This window comes from Cydia splendana, chromosome 15 (genome assembly GCF_910591565.1).
Source record: "Cydia splendana chromosome 15, ilCydSple1.2, whole genome shotgun sequence".
Taxonomy (NCBI): Eukaryota; Metazoa; Arthropoda; class Insecta; order Lepidoptera; family Tortricidae; genus Cydia; species Cydia splendana.
The window spans coordinates 17577689-17604830 of NC_085974.1; the positions used below are offsets into that span (position 1 = coordinate 17577689).

A 27142-nucleotide genomic window follows, 5' to 3' on the forward strand; every position below is an offset into this window, starting at 1 on the left:
AATATGGCGGACAATTGGCGTGATTGGAAAAAGACATTCGATTGGTACTTGGTAGCTTCGGGGCGTGATGGGGCATCGGGGAAGGAAAAATGTGCGTTATTCTTACATATCATTGGTAAAAGTGGGCGTGAAATATATGAAGAATTGGACTTTGAAGAGGCCGAAAAGGACGATTTTGATGTGTTGTGCGAAAAGTTTGAATCGAGGTGTGACCCAACAAAAAACATTAACTTTGAGAGACATCTGTTTTTTGAGTGCTCTCAGGGAAGTGACAAGTTTGAGAAATATTATGCCGCATTGAAAGTGAAAAGTAAATCGTGTAAATTTGGGGATCTAAGGGATAGCTTGATTTTGACTCAAATGATAAGGGGGATAAAAGATGGCCAGCTGAGGGAAAGGATGCTCAGAAAGTCGGACTTGGAGTTAAAAGACGCCGCAGCATGGTGCAGGGCGGCCGAGGTGGCGAGCGAGCAGGCCGGAGCCGTGCGCGCCGCGGAGCCGCCTGCGCCGAGCGCCGCCATCGAGCCCGTCGTGGCGCGCCCGCGGGCCGCCGGCCGCCCGGGCCCGCCGCCCGCCGGGCCCCGCGCCACGACCGCTGCCGGTGCCGGCCGAAGGGAGCGCCGATGTTGGAATTGTAGCTACGCGCATGACGGCAACAGATGTCCAGCTGTGCAAGTGACATGCTTTAAGTGTAATAGGAGAGGCCATTTCGCGAGATGTTGTCGGTCGTCCGGATTTGTGAGTCATACGATGCGTGAGTTATCGTGTCAATCGACGGAGGAAATGAGCGAAGAGGAGGAGTTTATGATAAGGGGAATTGAAATCGGAAGTGTTGACAGAAAGGGCTGGTACGAGTGGATAGTAGTAAACGGAGCACGGGTGCAGTTTAAATTGGACAGCGGCGCGGACGTGACAGTTATCTCAATAAACAATTATGTGGGTGCCGGATTTGATAAGCGATTATTATGTAAGGCGAGTTCAATATTGAAAGAGGTTAGTAAACATATATTACCAGTTGTAGGTTGTTTTGAAGCGGATTTGAGTTTTAATGATGCTATAATTAGACAAAAAATATATGTGCTAGACGCCGACTGTGACAGTTTGTTATCGCGAGATGCTTGCGTACAATTAAGATTAATAAAGCGTATTTATGAAATTAAAGACTCGAGCATTAGTAAGATGATAGCGTCGCATAAGCACATATTTGAGGGAATTGGCCAGTTACCGGGGTTACATAAGTTAACAATTGATGAAACTGTCCCGCCTGTTGTTAGAGGGTCTCGAAAAATACCAATTAAATTACGGCCAAAATTAGAGGAGGAGTTGCAAAGGCTTCAGCAGTTAAATATAATAGTGCCAGTTAGTGAACCGACTGACTGGGTCTCCAATATTGTGATAGTAGAAAAAGCGGATGGAAATATTCGACTATGTCTGGATCCTCAGCATTTAAATAAAGCGATAAAGCGAAGCCATTTCCAACTCCCCACTCTTGATGAAATAACGGCTAATATCTCGGGTGCCATGTATTTTTCGGTGTTAGATGCGAGTAAAGGGTTTTATATGTGTGTTCTAGATGAACCTAGCTCAAAACTTTGCACATTCGCGACCCCTTTTGGGCGCTTCCGCTTCCTCAGGTTACCGTTCGGGGTCAGTTGTGCGTCAGAAGTTTTTCACAGTATAATGTATAAATTATTTGCAAGGCAGGGTGTGGAGGTGTTTATTGACGATATATTAGTTTACGGAAAGACGCGAGATGAACACGATCAGAGGTTGGGGGAGGTAATGCGCGTAGCGGCTGAGCATGGGGTTAAGTTCAATAAGAACAAGTGTGTGTTTGGTCAGGATACTGTAAAATTTTTGGGCCACATACTTGATAGAAATGGAATTCGGATTGATCCAGATAGGGTGAAGTGTATCGAAAATATGCCTATTCCGGAAGACAAAAAAGGGCTAGAACGCTTTATAGGCATGACAAATTATGTGTCTCGTTTTATTCATAATTATGCAGATAAGGTGGAGCCGTTAAGGGAGCTATTAAAAAAAGATATAAGTTTCGACTGGCATGAGGGGCACACGAAAGCATTCAATGATCTTAAGCGTCAATTAGCACATACGCCGACACTTAGGTACTACTCGCCGAACGAGCCGGTGACGGTGTCGGTGGACTCGAGCTCGCGCGGGCTGGGCGCTGTGCTGCTGCAGGGCGGGCGGCCCGTGGCCTACGCCGCGCGCACGCTCACTCCCACCGAGTCCAGATGGGCTCAAATAGAGAAGGAGCTCCTCGCTATCCTGTTTGGCTGCAGTAAGTTTCACCAATTTATCTATGGGCACTCTCAGGTAACGGTAGAAACGGATCATAAGCCATTGGAGGCTATTTTCAAAAAGCCGCTGAACGAGACACCGATAAGACTACAACGTATGTTATTAAAACTGCAAATATATTCTTTAAGTATTTGTTATGTACCAGGGCGACTGATGTACGTGGCTGACACGTTGTCAAGGGCGACCACGGATTTAGGCGGTAGGAGCGATCACCGGGTACAAGAGGAGGTAAATTTACATATAAATACTCTAGTGAGTAACCTACCATTTAGTAGCACTAAAATGCAGGCAATACGAGAGGCAACGAGAATAGACCAGAGTTTGTGTGAAGTAATGGGGTATTACAGAAAGGGATGGCCGCATACCAAAAGTATTGTAACTGAAAAAGCTAAGTCTTACTGGGAGGTCAGAGATGAGATCCATGTCGTGGAGGACGTAGTGTTTCGGAACGACTTGGTGATTATCCCTAGTGGTTTACGGGCCGAAATGATCAAGAAGGTACATGAAGGTCATCTCGGCATCGAGAAGTGCAAGAGACGAGCGCGAGACGTGATGTGGTGGCCGGGCATGGCGGCTGCCGTGGAACGCGCGGTGCGCGAATGCGAGACGTGCGCGCAGCGGCGCGCCTCGCCGCCGCGCGAACCGCTCGCGCCGCACGCCGACCCCGATAGGCCTTGGCAGGTGCTCGCAGCTGATATTTTTCAGGTAAAGGACAAACAGTATTTGCTCGTGGTTGACTATTACTCCAAGTACGTGGAGGTGGCCACTATAGTGGATTTGAGAAGCGCGACAGTGATAGGTATTTTGAAGCCGATGTTTGCACGTCACGGGATACCGCAAAGATTGGTATCAGATAACGGTTGTCAATTTGTGTCGCAGGAGTTTAGAGAGTTCGCTAGGGATTGGGATTTCGAACAGGTTACTAGTTCACCGCATTATCCTCGCTCGAACGGTCTGGCGGAGCGTAATGTGCAAACGGTCAAGAATATGATCATAAAATCACAAGAAACTAAAACTGATTTTTACGTGGCACTGTTGAATTTTCGCAACACACCAATATCGGGTGAAAAATACTCACCTGCTCAGTTATTGTTTGGTAGGAGATTAAATACAAAGTTACCGGTAAAAAGTAGCCTATTGAACCCTAAGACTCCGGTGAGAAAAGAAATAGCAATCAGACGCGATATTAAGAATGACAAAGCGAAGGAATATTACAATAGAGGAACTAGGTCATTAAAACCATTAAAAGATAATGAGCAGGTGCGTATTCGAGACCCGACCGAGATAAACGGCAGAGGGCGCTGGGTGCGCGCGCAGGTGGAGCGCGCCGCCGCCGAGCCGCGCTCCTACTGGGTGCGCACGCCGGACGGCCGCCGATACCGCCGCAACAGGCAGCAGATCATACCGGCGGCGCCGGCGCCGCCCACTGACAGCTCTGGCAATAGTAGCAGTTCAGGGGTAAATATTCCAAAATACTATTACGATGACTTGGAGGAGTGTGGCGGAGGTCAAACACCGGGACCACAGAGTTCCCGTGGGCCCCAGGCCACAGCTGATCAAGATTCCGCTTTCCGCTACACTCGTTCAGGCCGGCGAGTACGCACGCCGGATAGGTTTTAGTTATAAAGCTGAAGTTAATATGGTATAAATATTGCCTATGAATGGTGTATTTGCTATTATATATATATATATATATATATAAAAACCACTTAGGTACGTAATACGTAACGAAAAACATTGTCTATATCTAACTTACGTATCAAGTTTAAAATGTCAACTAGTAAATAGGATATCATAAATAGTTATAAGTTATGGTTATAGGTAACTCGTAAATAAGTAATGTGCTTAGCAAAAGTAAACGATATCAACTGCATTGTATTCATACACTAATTACGGTTAATAACCTTGTGATGAACCTTAATGCAATGTAATAGGGTTCACAATGGCCTAGTGCAAGTATCGCTGCATGTTAATTTTTTTCTTGTAACATTAATAAAAAAATGTGTAGAAGTAATATTATAAAATATAAGATAGAAGCTTAGTAGTGTTGCTGTAGTGATTGTTAAATAAATATATAAACTTAGATATTAAAAAAGATATATAAATATATAGATGGTCTTGTTATGCATTTAATAAGATAAGGTTCTAGTTTGATTTTGCTTGGCTAGGTTAACTGTGTTTTAAGCTTGGTGTACCTCAGATGAAAATATGCATGTTTATTCATAAGGGGGAAGATGTTGTATACATACATAGGTATATCATCATAATTATAGATGTGGGTAGCTGAGGAATGTGCGGTAGGTTTAGAATTAAAATAAATCAGTCTTGGTCTAGCTATCTTGGTGGTTTTACTTAGATCCCTAATCCCGAATACCACACACGTAGGTAGTAAGTAGGTAGTAGGTATTGTGGAAAGCATTACCTCCAGATTGATGGGGTAGCCATGGGTAGCCCTGTAGCACCGGTTTTGGCAAATATCTGGATGGAGCATATCGAAGCCAGTATAAACTTGCAGCCTTGGGCGGTGAAGTTGTGGAAGCGCTATGTGGATGATGTTTTCTGTATTATGAAGGGTGGGAAGCAGGAGGTGGAGCAACTACTCCGATATCTAAATTCAATTCATCCGAAGACGAAGTTCACGTATGAATTGGAATCACAGCGCAGTTTGCCGTTTTTGGACGTGAAAGTGATTGGTCGAGTGGATGGAACCCTAACTCATACTGTTTATAGGAAACCTACACACACTGACAGGTATTTGAACGCCCTTTCTCACCACCATCCTCGTCACTTACAATCGGTGGTTACCTCGCTAGTAAACAGAGCACATGATCTGTGTGACCCTGAATATTTAGAGAGTGAGATGTCGCATATTCAGGAGGTACTAAGGAGGAACGGGTACAAGGTAAAAAAGTGGCAACCCAGACGAAAGGCAACGCGGAAACGTCCTGATGTCTCCAGACAGCCGGCATTTTTGCCGTATGTAAAAGGGGTAACGGATAAAGTTGGCACAGTACTTGGAAAGTACTCTATAAAGACGGTGTACACACCTTTATCCAAAGTAGCAGGGAGCCTAAGGTCACCGAAGGACGTTATTCCGTTCCAGTCACCTGGCGTTTATAAAATAGATTGCAGTTGTGGTAGTTCCTATATCGAAGAAACTAAGCGCACCATAGCAGAAAGAGTTAAGGAACATATCGCAGCTGTCAAAAATCGTCAGGTCAACAAGTCTGCGGTGGCTGAGCATTTGCTGGAGTCAGGACCAAACCACTGGATTGAGCTGCATAACCCTAAAATCCTCTCCACGGATCGCCATTTCTACAGTAGAAAAGTGCGGGAAGCCATTGAAATCAAAAAACATTGCAATTTTAATCGGGACGAGGGTTTTAAGATCTCATCCACATGGAATCCAGTCATTAGTAAATGTAAGCGGAAACGAATATCGACAGTCGATAAATCGAATATCGTTAGTGTTGTGTGTCGACAGAGTGACATCCCTAGTGCGCAAAACGTTCAAACTGATAAACAAGACCAAGTGCGGGTAGTTCGAAAAACTCGCGCGGCTAGAAGATGTTGATGTCAACTTGAGCCAGTCTTCTCCGAGACCACGGGGACAACGCCGTCCTCGAAACGTCGGAGGTAAATCTTAAAACTTAAATACGCGATTAAGTCCCGTTGTGCAGTTTGATATAGTATAAACACTGTGCCATAAAAGACACATTGATAGGTCACGCTCAAGGCCCCGACGTTGTCTGTTCTATTTGACGGCGCAGCAACTAGTATCATTTCTCTCTCCTCGCTCTTTTAAAAATGCCGTTTGTCAAAAAAGGACAACCATACTGTTGACAAGATGGACTTCAAGTCAAGGTGTTACCGTTTTAGGTGCTGCCAAGTTGAGTATGTGTGCGTAAAAACGTATATGTGTGCTCTTTTAGGGATGTAAAAAGTCGATTTTAATCATGTTATATATCGATAAACGCTACACAGCGGAACGAAATAGCGATTAATTGAAGCTTCAATATCTTCGTAAACATAATTGAAATGCTAATGGATAATATAATAAAATAATTCAATTATTACGGAACACATATTTTAGTAGGTATTTATGTATTTTAATTAAATATCTGAACTTTCCCTTCGTTCCCTGCTGGGGCGGGCGTGACGATAAAATTGTGATCTGATAACCACAATAAAGAATAAAAGCGTTTTTGTTCATTTTAGGTATCGTTAAACCTTTGAAGTAAAATTAAAATTGCAAGAAATGTCGTTAGTTTATCGATATGACTTTATCGACATGACTATACAGCAAGGTGGATTGACATTGTTAATCGTACACTAAACAAAAGTGGTAACAGTGACAGCTCGCTTAGACGTCATCTTTAAGTATATTATATCTATGCTCACGCTATAAGCTCCGTCAGCCATTTTAAATTTCACAATGTTGCCAGTGTTGCCACCTATTTGTTATAGGTACTCGTAAAACTTACTTTTTCTACCAAATGCGCTGAATTTCCATCTAATCTACTTTTCCCAGTACCTTGTTTTACAACCGGAACTTTATCGTAGGAATAAAATAAAAACCCCTTTCGGAGGCTTGGTGGAACAAAGTTCTATCTTACTAAGGGCCTATAATGAGATAAACCCTTTTTGTATTAAGGCCGCAATATGGAGTCATTCGTGCGGGTCATTAAAAAGGAGTTGGCCTTAAATCTGTGTTGCTTCGTGAATTTTAATGCATTTAATCCTATTTAAACAGTTTTGTAACGAAGTTATTTTTTTAATCTAGTGCGTGGCTTGAATACGCGTCATCATTATACGATAAACATATAATTTTGCATTTATTGTAAGTATAAGTCTTCGAGCAACACGGAAGGGAGGCGGCATTCGCACTATTTCCCCTCAGCCGAGGTACAAGATTAGCGCGTCAATCTAATCTAGAGCGGGTAATAAAACAAGTTGCACTTGGATTTTTCACTAGACCGAGTCCAGACGCGCGCGTGAACACTGCTGCACAAAAATGCTTGTTTGCTCGGTTTTTTGTTATAAAAAGAGGTCAGGGACATCAAATTTACAAAAAGAAAGTGTTACATTTCACAAGTAATATTTTTTTTTACATATACGTTTAATTACATTCAAACACAATTATTATATTTTAGTCTCATGTAATTGTTGGATTTATCGATTTTGCTTGCTCAGTACAAATTGCGGATCGGTCGAGCGACAAATCCGACTTCTCATCTCTCAGAATACAATAACATACTTCAACGAAAATGTGTTAGTGTGCGTGTTGTGACACTTGTCACTCGTCCGTACACAAAAAGAGATCGAGGTTTGCAAGATTTGTCTTTGACGTGTGTCATTTTCTATGTATTTGTGTCGTCATTACATATTGGATTTTGTATGTAAGTGTGTGAGAAGTGCGACTGTGTGCACCTTTCCCCCCGCGAAAAATGGCAGAAAGATTTGTACGGTGAGATATCGCTTGGGCCCCTCCCTTCAGATGTGTCGGAAGCCGGTGTTGCTCGAAGATATAAGTAGTCTTTTAGACAAATATAGCCGATCAAACAAGTCTGTCAGTAGGAAGAAGCGCGAAATTGAAATGTTCTATGGGACGATAACCCTTCACGTTCGCGCCTACTTTTTTTTTAATTTTGCCGTTCTGTTCTACTGACGAAAATGGCTTGATAGACTATAGTTTTGTGTTTTCTTTCAATATGACATTTTTCACAATTTATTAGAATATGGTAGACACCCAATAAATCCTCTAGTTTAGGTACTTAGTTTTCACTGGCTTCAGATTATAATAATATCGTAGTAATAAACATAAGTACAGTCGCCATCAGATATATCGGAGCGGCCAAGGTGTTCACAATATCTGAACACGCGCTCTAACACCCTGACAATAGAGGCGTGTTCCGATATTTGTGAGCACCTTGGCCGCTCCGATATATCTGATGGCGACTGTACCTACTTAAAATTCAAATGAAAAGTTATAAACGTACTTAATAAATTCCTTTTAAAAGTATTACTCTTCAGACCGACTGGTCTGAAACATGACAATATTTTTACGCACAATACCGAATGCAAATACGAAACGCAAACGTTCACCGCTACCAAAAAATAGCTGGCAACACCGCGCCGCAACTTTTTAAAATTCCGCAGCCCAAGGCGCGATGAAGTCGTGCGTCCCGCGGCGTAACGAGCGTGACACACGTTTTATTTGGCTTTTAAGGGGTGTATGTACAGAAATAGAGGAATCAAAGAAGGTTTTTAAAGAGTGTCATCAAAGAAAAAACAAGCTACCTTGCGCCGTGCCGCGTGCACAAAATTAATGATGACGTAGTATAAGGTCCTCCTATTACTTGAAGGTCCACGTGTTGCCTCCCTGTCACACTTAAGTACGAATTTACAAGTGCGACAGAGAGGCAACACGTCGAACATGATTCGCGGTAGGCCCTCATTTCATACCACAGTTTAGCTGTGCGAGACAAGAAGGTACCTAGATACCACCAAAGACAATTTGAAATAGAGAGTTTTTGACATGGTAAATTATGTAGCTACAGTACATTTACTGCCATCTTTCGAAACAAGATTAAAACTGTTAGAACGACATTTGACTTTGATCATTATTCTTTCACTGATATATATGTGTTAACTTGTTAAATATTAATAATAACGCCATCTACTCGAGAGTACGCTGAAGGTTATAGCGCCATCGCTCGAAAATATTATATTATATTATTATTATATTGTTTAATACACTAGCAGCTGAAAGCTGATGCGTGTATATCACTGCACTTGTTTTTTTTAACGATTAATGTTCTTTTTTTTTTGTTTTAACTGTTTGTCAAGTCTGTTTTTGACACCATACCTTTGGCCAACAGTCGATGGCGTTAATATTAATATTTAACAAGTTAACACATATCACTGCGTTCTAACAGTTCTAATCTTCTGTCGAAAGATGGCAGTAAATTTATAGTAGCTACATAATTTACTTTGACAATCGGCCTCTATACACTTTATTCTCTTTGGTTTAGCTGTGCAAGGTAAGAAGCATGGTCTAATAAAACATGGTCTTCTATTCCCAGAGTGACACGGGCCTACGTCACAATAACATTGCCACTTTATTTCAACATAACAGGTTACATGGGTACATTATACCTATGTTTAATAAGTTAAAATATTTCTTAATAAGTAATTTTATAATTTTCATTTATATGTATTTTATCTTAAATTTTACAATAACACGTCATTTTTAATTATTCGTTAGCAATATCTTCCGATTCACGACAGAAATTTCAGACGTTCGGGTAATTCTGTTTACACTACTGACAACACAGGATAGCGCTGTCACATTTGACAATTCGGATCTAGATAACTTCATGCCCTGACCGTCATCCTTGTCGAACGCGTGTTAATTGTTATTTCCTTCTCGCTCAGTGTCAGCAGTCGCAGTGTTTTCCAAACTTTTCACGCTGTAAGCTTGGTAATTAATGTGTAACTGTGAATTAGTTTTTCAAACGTTTGTCTTGTATAGATAAACAAAGTTTAATTTAATACATTAGATTTGTTTTATTTTACTATGTTTCTACATGAATAACTTAAAATTATTGCCGTTAAAATAATTTTCACCGTTGGTTAAAATTCTCCCACATTTTAAAGTTTGAGAACCTGTAAACAGCATGATGACGTAGGCCCGTGTCAGTTAGGTCATACGCGAATCTCGGAATAGAGTACCAGGCGGAGTATATTATTATACCATGGTAAGAAGGTACCTAGATACCACTAAATATGGACAGTGAAAGATGTCAATGGTTGTTGTGAGGCGTGAAAGTGAATAGTTAACTACTCATGTGGGCCGACTGATTGATAGGCTGTTGTTGAACATCGTAAGAACGAATAAAATATTGCTTGTTTGAGCAGTTAGCTCAGAGTGTTTGAAATAAAATTCACACAGTATGGGAGTACTGACTTGAGTGTGAAATTGACGCGAAAGCTTTGAATAAATAATCAACTGTTTATTTCAAACGTTGGCTCCTTCATAGGTATATAAGGTGTCAGACAGAAATGTATTAAATAATGTGCATGACTGTGTTCGCGGTTAACAGATATTAGCAATGTGAGTCTGATCAACCTAACCTAATTGGAATTTGTAATGTCAAAATCTATGAAAATAATGACACCTCTTCACTTCCCTAACTGTTCAAAGTTAGTTCATCCGGACTCTACTATACACCCTATATACTCTACAATTTACCAGTAAATAAGTCTCAAAATTAAAAAAAATACATATAGCAGATTTTCAAATTATTGACAAAAACTTTGCTGTTGAATAGTACATAAATTATTTGTTATGTTTTTGGTTACATATTGGCCAGCTTATAAGCAGTATAACCTTATTCCTTGCAAAAATATACATATTAATTAAAAAAAGAAAAACGACCTAGTCCTTCCCCAACCGCCGCGAGCAATTCAAAAATGGAATCCGCCACCTTACCCTTACCGGGGCCTATTCTGGTAAAAAAATCTACCATTTACGTCTTTCCGAAAACAAATCCACTAACTGAATAAGGTTCGTTTGATCCCCGTCCCTTTGATATTATCCCGTCTTTAATGGAACTCGGAATATTACGGGATATTTTTATTCCGCATTTTCTACAAATTGACGACAACGCCTATTCTGATTATGTGGTTAGGGTTGCCAATAAAATAAAAACAAATAAATAAAAAAGTCTTTTATACCAACTCATATCTAAAGTTTACAAACTAAGATTAAATCTAGCTTATATTAATTTATCTTTAATTATAATATATATCCAGTGTTCGAGTATTTATTGACATAAAATTACACCTAAAAACAAATTAGAACTAACAAAAGTAAATTGAACTAAGAACTAAACAAACTAAACTAAAACTACCTAAAAAGTAAAAGCCAAATATGTAGTTTAAATACCTATTTTTTATTTGAATGAACCTCCTCGTGAGTAAAGGGTTGCGTTATGTTAGATCAGTCATATCAAGTCATATGGACTGTTTTTCGGAGTCAAAAAATTATTAAGAGCTCCATCTTTATACCTATATTCCATCGCTGTTACAAGTATGATCACATAACGAACAGTCGTCAAAGATCTATGCTCTGTATCTTTAGGTATTTAAATAAAAGTAAACAAAATCTACCCTCAAATGGCTCCTTAAGCCAGTTGAGGTTAATTGAAAACATTACATGATCAAATAATGTAGGTTAAAGTCGACGTTCAGTGTCTGATCCAGGCGGTTTTGTATTTGGTTGGTTAACCAATAAATGTTATAACTACCCGAAAATGTACAAATTGTTTATTTACTTTTTTTTAATATCTAAAGATACAGACTATAGAGGCCACACATAAACTGTTCCTTTGAGGCAAACATTTTGTATGTGCAAGGAAGAACAGTTCTTATCGTCCGTTTTGCTTTGATTAAGAAGCACTCTTTTGAATTAAGAAGTAATGAAGACGGCGATCATACCTCGAGGCGATTGGTTCGCTGCAAATGTTTATCTTGAACATTCTGATAGAATAGAAAGAGGGAAGATTTTCTATTTAAATCCTTGGTATAGGTACGCTTGAAATCTTAATTAAAAAGTATATAGAGGCAGCTTTTGAACTATTTTTGTTCTGTTGGATATTGACTTGTCATAACATAAGTCATAACTCAAATGGCATTTTGGACGGATTTATATTTGTCACATATTATTTGTATTCTCCATTCATAGGATATGTCGTGCTACAAATTATTCACCTGTTAAAGTTCTTAACACAATGTCAAAAGATTGATTTTCGCTTGATGAATAAAAAATATAAGTTGGTTTAGTAAAAATTTGGTTTTCCAACCGGAGGTCATTTTAAAACTTATTTATACGCGATTAACCTCATTTACTGAATAATAATGGAACTTTACCGTTTCCCAATTTTGTTCTGGCTTAACTTATCTATTTACGTAATCATAGCTTCCGCCATTTTGCTCAGCTATAAGGCAGAAAGCGAGGGACTTATTCTAAACAATTTAACTCGCTAATAAGGGAACTTAGCAGCTTAAGTGTTAAGTAAGTTAAGTGATGCCGAAGCTTAGTCAACTTGTGCGAGAGACCTTAAATCTGTTAAAGGATTTTGGAGCTTTACAAAGGGTGTTGTTCAGAAATGGTGATATCATACCAATGTAATATAGTAAGGACTGTAAACACTAAGAATTCCGCACATTGACCTGCTGACCCGCCTGTTCATATTTTGATAGATATTGCTATCGCCGATGATGCCGGCGGCAGTGGGCGGACACTCCTCTTTTCGGGCATTCTCGGCTCCGTTCGGCTCAGCATTGCTCCGAGCAATTATGGTTGACACAACTGGACGTCCCTTTGCGTGCACGACCACAGATAAGATAATCACTTGATTTTTGACAACCCTAAATCGCCGAAAGGGATAGTTCCATACATTAGAAAGGGACAGCATGAGTCGTTACTGAATCGCTGTCAAACTTCGGTTTTGTAGGAAGTGTACTTTCTGTACGGTAGTACTATTATTTAATCTGTGCCGGAGATCAATTCTACTGTGTTGTGTGAGCTGTCCAACAATGTAATATTTTATGCGCGTGCGATACAGATAGGAAATTTCAGGTCAATGTACGAAATTCTTACGTGGTACATAACATTTTTCACGTACCTACTTACCATTATTCCGGTTTCGAGTAATTCTGAATGACAAAAATCGTCTAATAATTCCAAAAAGAGTCTTAATAATGAAATTTTGTGTTTTCATCTGATTTTCGGAATAGTCCGGAACACGAAACTACCGGAATACACCATATATTCATTTTCCTAAGATTTCCCTGTTAATTAAATATAAAATACCTACTTATTTGGATTGGTATTACAATTTCGTTTGTAAATAAAGCCAAGAGACTCTCAAATAGCGTGTAGCAGCTAAATTTTGATGTCCCAAAAGATAATGTAAATTAGTACGTGCTTCTAGTTACTTGCACAGCGAGACGAGTTATGTATAAGTAACTTGCCATCTCTTTTGTCTAAGTTCTCTTTGTTAACGTCTAACGTCTAGTCGTTTCTGACGCTAGGCTGAGCCTGTCCTGCCGAGACCCTTAGGTGTTAACGTCTAGTTGTTTCTGACGCTAGGCTGAGCCTGTCCTGCCGAGACCCTTAGGTGTTAACGTCTAGTTGTTTCTGACGCTAGGCTGAGCCTGTCCTGCCGAGACCCTTAGGTGTTAACGTCTAGTTGTTTCTGACGCTAGGCTGAGCCTGTCCTGCCGAGACCCTTAGCTGTTAACGTCTAGTTGTTTCTGACGCTAGGCTGAGCCTGTCCTGCCGAGACCCTTAGGTGTTAACGTCTAGTTGTTTCTGACGCTAGGCTGAGCCTGTCCTGCCGAGACCCTTAGGTGTTAACGTCTAGTTGTTTCTGACGCTAGGCTGAGCCTGTCCTGCCGAGACCCTTAGGTGTTAACGTCTAGTTGTTTCTGACGCTAGGCTGAGCCTGTCCTGCCGAGACCCTTAGCTACTTATGATTCACAAAAATTGAGTTATTCATATACATATGTTAGAAAACATATTTAGAGCGATTAATACTTGATCATTTAGTCGTTTATTCATTTCATCTTTAACCTCAAACTTTCCTGCCATTTCTTCATTCAACTTTTATTCATTAATTGCGTCAAGCGTTTGTACAATATTATAAATCTCGGGGTTATATTAATATTGGTTTTCCCGTGATGGCATTTTGCAATGACAACCCTATATTAAGAAATTCGAAGCTTACTCGTATTTACGCTTCCACTCCAAAAAAGCGTAAGTAACGTAGTTTGTCTATGAAAATATGATGTTTCGTGTATAAAGGGCTTGTTTTAATTAAGAAGGATTTCGAGGAATGCGCTGTTTGACTTGTAGTGACAGTAGACGTGATGCGGGCTTTGTAAATTGCGCGAAAAGTGGACGAATGCTGGATGAATTTCAATTGTTTTTGTCACTTTGTAGTAACTTTACGTATTATTTAAGATTACGGTCGTATTCATTTAAGTTTGTGGTTTGTTGTAGCCAATAATAGGCGGGAGGCTAATTTTAATTTAGATTATCTTTTACTAAGTAAGTATGTATATTAAAATGGGTCACTCACGTATTTTTAAGTCGAATATTGATTGACTTGTTTCGTAGCACGCGTTGGCGAAAAATTATATGAGATCATATTAGTACTGAAGAACTAATTTACCTACTTTTAGCATAATAGTGAGACAAAAATTGTGTGTAGATAGTTATTATGTTCTATTGGTACCTACATACCTACCTACTACTTCATCAAAAAGTCCATCTTAAAATCTTCATCAATGATATTTGATTTGATAAATATTTATTAGACGCCATTTCACTGTGCTTTCTTCCGTGCTTTTAAGTTTGTGCGGACCGGACACGGCAAGTACCACCAAAATAAATAAAGTTGGAATTTCTAAAATTCCATTTCGCTTCGATTTAAACGTTTCACAATTTTCCCCTTATTCTCAGAACTCAAAGTCGAAGTCAAAGTCCAAAGACAAGTTGAGATAAGTTCCACTAGCTCGGGCCGAAGCCTGTCGGCGGCAGCAAGGTAATGACGGCCTTTGAGAGCATTTTACAGAGGACTTCTTGCTAATAGACATTGAGCCTTGCGAGGGAAAGAATTGAACGGACGGCGTACGGAAGAGCTAGAAGGCATAAAGTACAGGTACAAAACTTTAGTACAATGTGAAGATTTTCTTTTGCCACGTAGAATATTTAGATGAAGCGCTGCTGGTGGCCTAGCGGTAAGAGCGTGCGACATTCAATCCGGAAGTCGCGTCGCAGGTTCAAACCCCGGCTCGTACCAATGAGTTTTTCGGAGCTTATGTACGAAATATCATTTGATATTTACCAGTTGCTTTTCGGTGAAGGAAAACATCGTGAGGAAACCGGACTAATCCCAATAGTTGTATATAGTAACGAGTTGTTGGAGAAATAAGTTACAGATGTAGTACATAATTATTGTAAGGTGTATTCGGGTATTACCGAATGTCGGATAATTCCGAAATTCAGATGAAAATCACCCTTAATCCCATCATAATAAAAGTCTCTTTCGGAATTATCCGACAGTTTTCGACATTCGGAATTACCCGAGTAAACCTTACATGGTATTTTCACGGAAAGGTACGAACGTGTCTTGCTATTTCAGTCAGTCTCGGTACAAAAAGTACTGAGGTTGACTGAAGTAGCATGACAAATACGAACGTTTCCAATAAAATACGATGGACTACATCTGTATGGCAAATTTTCCGAATTCGCATTTTTATGTTTTGTTTTTATCACAATGCACAATATAGGCAGTCCTCATTTAGAAAATTGTGATTCAAGTTAAAGCCTTCATATCACAATTTCCTGTTTTATCAAGTTTGTACGATTTTTCTTATAAATCTAGAACGCTTTACTTCTATAAGTTCTATAGGTACAGTCAACAACAGAACTATGAATACAGGCAAAGTGCCAAAAATATGTATACACGACCTTAATGTACAGGCAATAAAGTACTGTATACATATTTTTGACACTTTGCCTGTAGGTATTCATAGCTCTGTTGTTGACTGTACATAGGTGAAAACTAAAATATTTATTGCCTAGAGATCGCATCTAGTGGCCAGATATTTGTAGAGTGAACTAGCCAAGACTCAGAGCTGTCCGCGCCAGCAACGGATGCATGTAACGACGTCACTTTGAGGCCACTTTTGAAGAAGAGCCGACTGCGATGCGCCTTCGGTACAAACTGCAGAGACAAGAGGCGAGGTGGGATATTTCCTTTAAAGGGGTTACACATAAATTGGCAGCTCTAGGATTAAATAATAATGTAGATGTACATGACATTAAAGCTCTCCAAAGGGCCCCTACGTGGTGGATCTATATCCCCATGCAAGCCTATCAAAAGACCGGGATTTATAGGACCGTGACATCCAAAATGTTAGATGAGATGTAAATAGTTGAACTAAATGATGAGATTATAATAATGACGTGCTTATTTTAATAATCTCTACTCGTAAATGAAGAGTTTGATATTTTTGATAAAATTTTAAACAAAATGAAATTAGAATACAGATATATTTTCGGCGGAAAAAGATTCCTTTTTACTGTGGATGTTTTTATTATACTAATCCTATTAACCTAATCCCATCAAATCATAAATGTAAAAATGGGAACCAAGTTTAATAAAAACATTACATGACAATGCATTTCAGACTTCTCCGACAAAATAATTAAGATCACAGTCTGAGAGACTTAGGTGGGAGAAGTGAACCATTATATAAAAAATTGTTCATGATAAAAATAATAATGTATTTTTTGGCATGAACGACTCATGCCCAAATAGATATCGTTGTTGGATATTTGATATTGGATTGGATATTTGATATTAGAGTGCTCCCCCTACTTAAGATTAATGTAAACTCAGCGCAAACAGTACGTAATAGGTAGCTAAGAAGGTTACCCTAGCTTTGTCCCACACGCTCCATCTTGTAGTAGTGATCTGTGATTGGCTAGCTCAAATCTCATCCAGCATTGACCATGTAGAAGCATCCATGATGCACGGAAAATTAGATTCCTGTAGGAGTCAATAATCCCTAACCGAGTACGTTCCGACTAGTTGGTATTGCTGATGTCTGGAAAGAAACCTAGGCCATTTGACGTAGGTATAGCGATAGGAAAAGAGGGGGAATTTGAAGTTTTACCTAGCATTTGCATTGTGAGTTATTATTACTAAAGAGAAGCCATACTAAATAATGAAATTGTCGCAATTGCTAACTGTCCCACGCGACCAAAAGTCATAAAATTCATGGCGCTTACGCGTTTAGGTCGTAGGATTCACGCTCCGCTTCTATGGTTTGTTGTCAAAACAACAGCAACTCATGGCGCAAAATACTGGTTCTCTGTGCCGGTTCTTTCTATACGTTAGTAATAATAGTTCAATGCTAGCATTACGACAGTTTGCCCATATTTGTGGCCATCTTAAATCTTTTCCAGGATTTTCTGATCTATGATTCGACGAAAGATTAGATTCCTACGGTGGTCAAATAATTTCGAATGGATTGAATCTTGCGTCTACAACTATTTCTGAATTTCGGTGTTATTGGGTAGGAAGAGATTTGTCGCTTAAAAGGCACATTACTGAAAGGTCCTTCTGGAAATCCGTAGGGCTTTAAACAGGATTTTTTCAAAGAAAATTGACGGAAAAGGTTATTGAAAGGAAGAATATGACTCAAGATGTTGTTGTTGAAAAATCATAGAAGCTTTTGTCTATGAATATGTAAAAAAAACCTTGGTATAAGATAAAGATACCGTTTTCTATTCAATTTCGGCAGCTTAGGCATAATAACGTAAAATTTATGAATTGTGTTACAATTTGGAGTTGCCGAAAAAAAAGCCCTACTTCAAAAGTCCTTCGGTCTTATTAAATAAATCATTAATGTGAAAATAATATAACAAGATTTTTTTATTCTTATATACATAGTAGTTAATCAGTAGTAATCAACAGTCTAACATGGCATCATGTTGCTTTCATATTTATAACTACTCATTATATATATATATATATATATATATATATATATATATATATATATATATATATATATATATATATATTACATTAATTGTAAAAATAAATAAGTACCTAAAAAAACACATGTTATTCATGCATTTTGGTCGGCAGGAAACAGTTCCTATTGTTACACTAATTACTAATGTCCATCAATCATACCAACATAACGGCCCTTATTTCAGTTAGTAGGTACAGTCAGCGTCTAATAAAGAGTGATTTTCTTATGCCTGACCTTCTTTGAGGAGGGAATATATAGTATACTGAAGAACATTTATTATGGACCCAACGCCGAAAACGCGAAAAACATAAACTGAAATAAATTTCATATACTAAGAAAAAGTGACCAAGATCTCCAGTGTCCCAGGCTGGAATCGAACCAGCATCCTCTGCTATCGCGGCAGGTGCCTGTGCCATTTGCTACTGGGGGACGGCGGAATACGGTCGAATTTTTCCAAGTAGGTAGTAGGTACGAGTATATGCACTTCTTACTGAAGGCTTATGGCGCCCCCTGGCCATCCCGCCTATTTGATATTTAACAAATTTAACATATATCCGTGAAAGAATAACGGTCAAAGTCAAATGGCGTTCCAAAAGTTTTAATCATACCTCTATATCGTCGGGTGACAAGCAAAAGTCACTAACTAACACCATTGAAATTATTGGACAATAAACCGTGTTACAAGTGTAATAAAGTGCATTATTACTTTAATTTTTGATAGTTCTTAGTGACTTTTGCTGGTCACCCGACGATATTATGTCGAAAGATGGCGGTAAATTGACTGTGACTACAAAATTTACTTTGACAATACGTATACGCCTCTATATCAATTCTCTTTGATATTCCACAGTCTGAGATCCCTAAAACCAAAATTAAATATGCAGTGAACTGTACCGTAACTAAATTAATTAAAAGCATGCGGGTGGCCATGGGGTGGCCCCACAATCCAGTGCCATATGTCAACAGCATTTCAATTGAGCATGCGATTGAGCTGTTAACTGTACTTTAATAAGCGAATTAGACTGTACAAAGTAGGGTCATAAAACAATTAGGGGACATTTGTTTTGTTTTTGGAGATTAATTGAGTATGTATTTCATTAATTAAACGACAGAATTATGAGTTACAATTGAAATGAGAAAGTACTTAATTAATCGTCGTATTCCCGAAATCGGACTTTTTAAAACTTTTTGGCTACCATTGGTTAGGGCTGGTACAGACGGACTGCAATCCGACTGCAACTTGTATGGGAACTGCACACCGACGTTGCAGTTGGCATGCAGTAGGGTCGGTCCTAGCTAAATTGGTTGTTCAATACTTACGCTATAGAATTTCCAATTTAGCAAGAACCCTAAATGGCATAACAATCCCTTGTACTGCGCATAGCATAATATAGGTATAATATGTGACGTTATGTATGCAAAGGGACCTTATTGTCGATGGTGCTTACGCCATTATTAACGATAGGTACTCCGATAGAAATACAATGCCGCGCGACGCTGTGCGGCGTAAGCGCCATCGACAATAAGGTCCCTTTTCATAGATAATGCCCCATATATGTAAACATCTGCTTAGAAACCCTTTTCCAACCTAGACGGGTCAAGACCCTCAAATATGACAATATTCAAACTTTAAGCAACGAACCGCAACAGCCCTCATTCGCGTAAAAATGAACCTAAACTAAAACTAAACCTGTATCCATTAAGAAAGATCACAAGTCTCATATAATTCGTATGAAACTTATACCTTTTTTCATAGTCAGAATTTGCGTAACAGACCGGCCAGTCCATTGCATTTAACCAACATAAGTACATTAGGAAACTCATTAGATTTTGTACCTTATCGCTTAAAGATATGGTTTAAAATGGAATAACATAGTATCAGGTAGATTGCTATGCCGGTCGGGTAGTTCGCGTTTCGGCTGTAAATGCGATTGGTGGCGGCCAAGCGGAATGTCGTGAGATCATTTGCGGATTTATATATGCAGGAAGGGTTAATATGATAAGATCAGGAAAAAGTTATGGCCAGAGCACACCGGCAGACGTAGTGTGTGTGAGTAGTAGACGTGCACGTGCGCTAAAATGTTGGAGCCTATTTATTTGTTTTTAAAAGAAATCTAGGGTCTTAATATATTATAATTAAGTACTTACCTAACCAAGAGATAATATTAAGCCACATTACAAAGAACTAGCATAATACATAGCCTATTATTCTCTTGACGAATGTAGATATGTGGAGATATTTATTATACTAAATGTTATCTTCTTTCACAGACGTTTCGGCATCGTAGACAAGCGGTTCTGCGTGGAAGGTGGCTCCCGCTGCGGCAAGGGGGAGGGGTTGTTCGTGTTCGCGGCAGAGGGGGGGAGGGAGTTAACGGACCTCCTCAACATGTACAGCCACGATGCGCAGTCTAGGCTCAGCGTCGCGTCTAGGTCTGGCTCAGGTGAGTTCTGATATACTTACTTACTTACTCCGTTGGCTCAGCGACCCAAAATGAGACTTAATCTCCGACACATGACAGCGCCACTTTTCTCGGTCCTGTGCGACCTCTCGCCAATTGTTGACTCGAAGTCACCAATTGTTGATTCGCGCAGATCCGCCTCCATCATGTCGCACCAGCGATACCTGGGGCGTCCGATAGGACGTCTTCCTGCTGGGCGGCCCAGGTATGCTCTTTTCACGTTCCGATCTTCATCCATTCTCTCAAGATGGCCCAACCAACGGAGTCTGTGAGTTCTGGTACCTATAGACATAACTATGTGGTTCTCATTCGATACCTTCCATTTTGAAGGGTATTAGCGGCTGTACTGTGACTGTGGGGAGTATGGGATGCTCATATCATTCATCTGTATGGAGCTTCGGGTGTTTGTTTACTTTTAGAAACTGCACATTAGCGTCTCCCGAGCGTCGGCGTCTAGTGGCTGCTGGTCGACGCAACGTTTGCGCAACTGCACAGCACCATCATTTCCCATAGCGCTGACTAGACGCCGACGCTTAAAAGATACTAATATGCAACTTTGAATATGCAAAGTCACTAAGTCAATATCTCTTAACTTAATACCATTAAACGGGTTATCATTATTTTCCCTGAACTCTTCCTTAAATGTTTGTCACCTAGGTTTTACTAATTCAGAGCATACCCTAGAAACCGATTACAAAATGACAAATACCACCTCCTCCATCTGATAATAGAGGGGAAAATCCAGGGTAAACGAAAATGTCGAAGAAGACGAACCTCGTGGCTCAAAAACCTCAGGTGCTGGTTCAAGATGAGCACCAGATCGCTGTTTCGAGCTGCAGCGACAAAAGTGAAAATAGCCCTAATGATAGCCAACCTCCGGCAGGAGACGGCACCATAAGAAGAAGATACCCTAGTACTCCTCACCTCTGAGGTAGCTTAAAGCCAGAGAACCTTGGACATGAAATTGTGACATGCCTAATGTATTTTCGTATTTTGTATTTTTTTAACGTCATACGATGAAGAATATAAATAAAATAAACACAAACAAATACTTCCAGTTCTAGAAAAGCGCTACTCGGACACATCCAGCATGGACGACGGGTTCCCCTCGCTCCGCTCCGTGTCCCCCTGGGCGCCGACCAGCCAGACTATGCACTGTATCTCAGACCTGGACTCCAGCATGGAGGAGGACAAATTCAGGAGGCCTACGTCGCTGCCTAGGTGTTCCAGTTGCATTGGGAAGATCAGTCATCTCACTAGGTGAGTTTAAGGACTATTTTAAAATATTATCTTCTCGGGCAGCCAGACTATATACTGTATCTCAGACCTGTGGGCGCAGCACGGTTCCATTTTTATCGTATATCACTATGCGCGTCCCTTTCGCACTTACTTACTTGTTAGAACGTGACAGGCATGGTGACAAGGGATAAAAACGCGACCGTGCTAAGCCGCCTGGACTCTAGTATAAAAGAAGTAAAATTCAGGAGAACGACGTTGTTACCCAGGTGTTCGTTCGTTCGTTGATCAGTCATCTTGCTAGGTGAAATCAGAGTTCTGCATAAGTATGTGCGTTTGACACATGCTTGATCAATGCATTGGTTTTCCCGTTTAGGGCAGTGTCACCGCTTTAAGTTGACTTGTTACTTTATTACTTATTAGTTGCGTAGTATTCAAGTATTCTATAGAATTCATATTAGTATACCTACAGATGATCACAATTCGTTTCAAACATGAACCCTGTAATATACTGTACTACAAAGCGCTAAAGCCGCTGTGATCTCTAATCAATCATCAATTACACCTTGTTCAATTAATACCTAATCAGCACAAATATGTGCCCTTGCTCTTTGCAAATTGCCTAAAAGCTAAATGCTGGCTAAACCTTGTTGACACATTCGAGGATTGCTTTGATAAATCATATTAGTAGTTGTATAAGGTATAAGCTCACTATTTGTAAAAATTGGGGTTAGATTTATTCCTACAAGGTACAGTTCACGCTCCGTGATTGTTACGCCATTTAGGGTTTCAGCTAAATTGGACATTCCATAGCGTGTATGGAACACCCAATTTAGCTGACAAATGATAATGAAACAATGAACAAATTATTAAGCATTTAGTATCATTGATTTTTGGCCGAAATTCTTCTCACGATTATAAATCCAAACGAAAAAGTTTGTTCACGAGTGTCGTGACCTGATATGACTCTTCTCTCTTGATTTTTCTTGACTTAACCTTAAAATACCGTTTATTTCCAGATCTTCTGTGGGCACACCTGGATCCATGATGTCTCCAGTGTGGACGATGGGAAGCATCGTGGAGAAGCGGTCGGATTGCGACCGAGCTTCGATTTATTCGCGCTCCAGTGGCAGTGCCTCTGAGTACAACACAGGTATGTTATCGCCTTGCGGCTTTTGCGATCCTAGTACCCCACCGGGTATTTAATGTTTAAGTCTTGTAAACTACAATCAATTTTTTATCAGATCTATCATTTTTTTGAGTCATTTAAAACCTAACAAACTCTGTTTTAACGCTTGGAGATACTCGTATAACCAGACCATAAAGAAATTATTCTTTATTCTTTCATAATTGCATACATGTAGTAGGTACAAAAGATATTAAATATTATATTAGGTTCTTACATGCTACCCTATTCGGGTGTTGCAATATCTACACTAATTACTTATTCTAACATTATACACATAAAATATACATATTTACAACTTAAACTAAAAACTAAAAACTACAACTGTCCGCTACAAATTCATCGACAGTATAAAAACAGTTTTCTATAAGGTACTTTTTAAGTTTCTTAATAAATATTATTATATTTTCCTCGGACTTAATATTGGCAGGGATTCTATTATATAAAGTAGCCGCAGCATAGTTTGGGCTGCTTCGAAACAATTGGGTACTAGATGCTTGTATTACCACATTAAGTTCTCTTCGGCGACTTTGATTCGTCTGAATATGTGTGAATTTTTGCGCACGAAAGTTGCTAGTTCTTAATAATTAAATTAAATTAAGAACATACATACCTATATCAATTTCATGAGTCTTAAATTTTCTGTATTATTTTTTCGTAAAGGAACGAATATCGATTGCTGCTTCGTTAATAATAAATATAATTTTGATTTCCAAAACTCATTTAAGTGGGATGTGGACAGTATATTCATTCTCGTGTAATATCATAGTTTCTAAATATGGTTTTGCTTATCTCCCAACAGAATCAAAACGCGGCAGCCCCGTGTGCTGCCCCAGCATTCCCGCCAAGACGGGCGCCTGCCCCTGCTGGCAGCCCAAGCCCTGCTGCTGCCGCAAGTTCAGCGGGCCCTACGAGAACTACGACGTGCCAAAGACCCCCATGCCCCTTATCCAGGTGAGACACCCTGCCTGTCACCCTCACAAACACCCTCATAACAATATATCAACCAAGCACATTGAAACAACGCATAGGTATAACAACATGGGATTTTAAGATAGAAAGAAAACTACTTTTACATCGCTACCTAAAATAATCAGACACTCGGAAATCATTTGTTGTAAGGAGATGATTGTAAGGAGAACTGAGAGAGAATTTCAAGAGGTTGTTGGGCGGAATTGTACCACTTTTCAGCCTGGCAACATAACATTTGTTAAAACCTGACACGTATTTTAAATCAAACTGTGCTCTATCAATGTATCCCACTCTTCTGGGGAACCTGCACTGATCAGTACCCAACTGTGGTGTTGGAGATACAAAATCCAAGGAGCAAAAATGAAGAATCGTTTTGTGAAATAATTTGAGAGGTATATTTGAGAATTATCTGTATCTTTATTACTTTATAGTTACATAATACAGTGGTATAATTACCACTATAACTAATCAGTTTTAAGTTAAGCAAAATTGTGTTGATGTTTAAAATTATTAAATCTTAAACTTACACAAGCTATTACAAATAAGATCCCCATGGACTTAAAGTAACAAGCGCTTGAGATGAAATTACAAAGGGTTTAGAAGCTTAATTCAATCACTACACACATTCTATACATCGCCCGTAGGGACTACCTACAGGGTAAATAACATGTGTACGCAAATTGACTCGGTCGGATACGGATACGATGCCTAGGGATAGACCTACGGGGTTAGCTTCGAAATGAAACTACTAGAATATGCAAGGCGCTAAGGGCAGTAATCGGATTAACAGAGTATTATTTGTGGGAAATATTAGACTAACTATTCTCTGATACATTCCTAATATACTTCTTAGGCAGGTTGTTTCACTATATATATTCGTCTCATTTCTATTTTTACTGTAAGTTTAGCAGTTTTGACAAATGTATACATCTTTAATGTATATCTACTGTTGCCGAAATAAGAAGTATTTTAAGGATAGCTCAATTTGTCAAGAATAAAAGCTTCAATAACACACTATTTTTTCACAAGCGCCGTCGAGATGGGCAAGCCATTACATTATTTCGCCTTATTAAATGCAATAATTTTTCTTTTCAGGAACATCCAATCGACGGAGGAGACACAAAGAGCTTATACGACACACCAAAGAAACTAAAATGCCTTCTCAACCAAACGTGCAATTGTAGCGAAGCCAAAAACCAAGACACTGTACATAACGAATCATTTTCGAACTACGTCAATGTGACACCCATGCCCGAGAAACCGGCCAGAGTGCACAACTGCAATTACGCAAATGTAGACCTTTCAGCTACGTTAGAGAAGTTCGAAAGTTCCTTGCAGATTTTAAGAAGCGCTGGTTTCAGTCAAGAAGAACTAGACGCTTTAGAAGATATACCAGAAAACGATGACGATATATCAACAGCCACAACGAATACCGTCCATCCTTCAGCGGAATGTTGTAATGAGCATTCCAACTACATGCACATGGAGCCGCTTGAAATAAGCAGTTCAAGTAACAGCAACAAAAACTGCTCGGATAATATAAGCAGGATCAGTCATGTTTCCGATCCAACGCAGCATTCAGAATCAGATACGATCAGTACAAGACGTTCCAGCTCTGCAGACTTCACGAAAAGGCATTACGATGACTTCCAATGCTTCACACCAACAGTGTTGAGGAAAGCACGGAAGAACGAATGCATCAACGAAGGTATCCCAATCATCAACGAACCTGAGGCGCCTAAAGAGGTCAAAGCACCTGAGAAAAGCGAGACCACCTTCGTTACCAGGTTTAGAGACGCAGTCAAAATTAGAAGGTCATCTAGCGTGCCTAGTAAATCAGATAAGAATAGAGATTCTTCGTCATCGAACGATTCTGGCGTTTCAACAGGCTCTTTGAAGCACCATAAAGGTGACTTCGAGTTTGAGATGCCGGTGACCAATGGGAAGAGTTCTAAGAAGTACTTTAAGAGTAACAAACCAATCAGGAGAGCGTTGACGCCTGTTCACGGGCCATTTGTGAAGTCGAATTCGTCGGATCCGTTGAAGAACCTAACGTTTCACTTTGAGGAGGTCGCGACGATGACTAAGTCGAATTCTTGCGACGTAGACACGCTGACGAGACGGAAAAAACGGAATGGTAAGTGACACAATTCCTTGAAAAATAGATCTTAAATATATTTAAAAAAAATCTTAAACTTCGTCATAGTTCCCACGTTTTTCTACCAAGTAAAGATTACCTTCAAAAACGAAAAAATGGTCGCGTTTTCTATTTGATGATTTTGTGAAGAACCTACCGATGATGTCGATTTAGAATATTTTTTCTGAAGTTAAAGCTTTAATTTCAAATTATAATTTTAACATCGAATTATATCATTCATTAGGACTTGGCAAGTGTAGAAGGCGTCGAATAGCTATAAAAATATGAGGTAGGTATATCAAAACATGCCAATGCATTGTCGCTGCCAAATTGATGCATTGTTGCAATGTAGTCATAATAAAATAATAACATCAATTTTCTTTTCCAGTGGACACGGACATGACGGCGCGTCACAGCCAAGTCACCAACAACACGTCCTCGGGCGCGTCCGACACGTCCGACTACATGGAGTCCCTCTCCGTATCCTCCTTCAGCTCTTGTGACGTCACTGCCGATCGCCACGCTGCTAGGCCGAGATCAGGGAAAGAGTATGCTAGTATAGACAGGGCTACGCTCGCTAGCGTGTGTGATGTCACCACTGGTTAAACTGGATTATGTCGTTGTTGTATTAACTTGCAGAATCCACTGATTGTATTTAGACAAGGTAATATGAATTGATCCTTCAATGATTACACCAATTGGCATTGACTACATGGAGTCTCCGTGATTTCGTTTAGCTTTTGTGACGTCACTGCTGGCTTTTGTTACATCGCTATGGGGTCACTCTACAAAAATCACATTCCCCTGGCCATACCTATTCTTAAATTCTCAGGAAATTCCGCTTTATTAGCAACTCATTTTTTGTGACTGTGTAACTCGTGCCAAGTTCCATCTACAACCAAATCAGCTAAGCAGAATCCCTTGGGAATTTGCAAATAGGTATGGCCAGGGGAATGAGATTTCAGGGGAATGAGAGTTAAATGACCCCCCATGCCGCCCGCTTGCGATCTGGGATGGAAAATGCTAGTATAGACAGGGCTACGCTCGCTAGCGTGTGTGATGTCACCACTGCTTAAACTGATTGTATTACAAGGGTTCTTAACCGGTATTGCCTGGAGGGTACCTCCTGGGCCTACCGTGAACCACGTTCGATGTATCGCCTCCCTCTCATACTTACGTACGAATTTACAAGTGCGACACGAGGGA

The 27142-nt window shown here is 39.8% G+C and overlaps 1 protein-coding gene across 1 annotated transcript in view; it reads left to right on the forward strand.

The window, feature by feature from the left end:
• Positions 1-26638, forward strand: part of LOC134797789 (uncharacterized) — a 364311-nt gene extending 337673 nt beyond the window's left edge. Inside the window, exons 6-11 of the mRNA XM_063770158.1 lie at positions 20215-20387; positions 21464-21665; positions 22661-22794; positions 23630-23781; positions 24895-25936; positions 26325-26638. Coding sequence (XP_063626228.1) covers positions 20215-20387; positions 21464-21665; positions 22661-22794; positions 23630-23781; positions 24895-25936; positions 26325-26542 — 1921 coding nt within the window. The 3' untranslated portion in view covers positions 26543-26638. The remainder of the gene's footprint in view (positions 1-20214; positions 20388-21463; positions 21666-22660; positions 22795-23629; positions 23782-24894; positions 25937-26324) is intronic.
• The last annotated feature ends 504 nt before the right edge of the window (positions 26639-27142 follow it).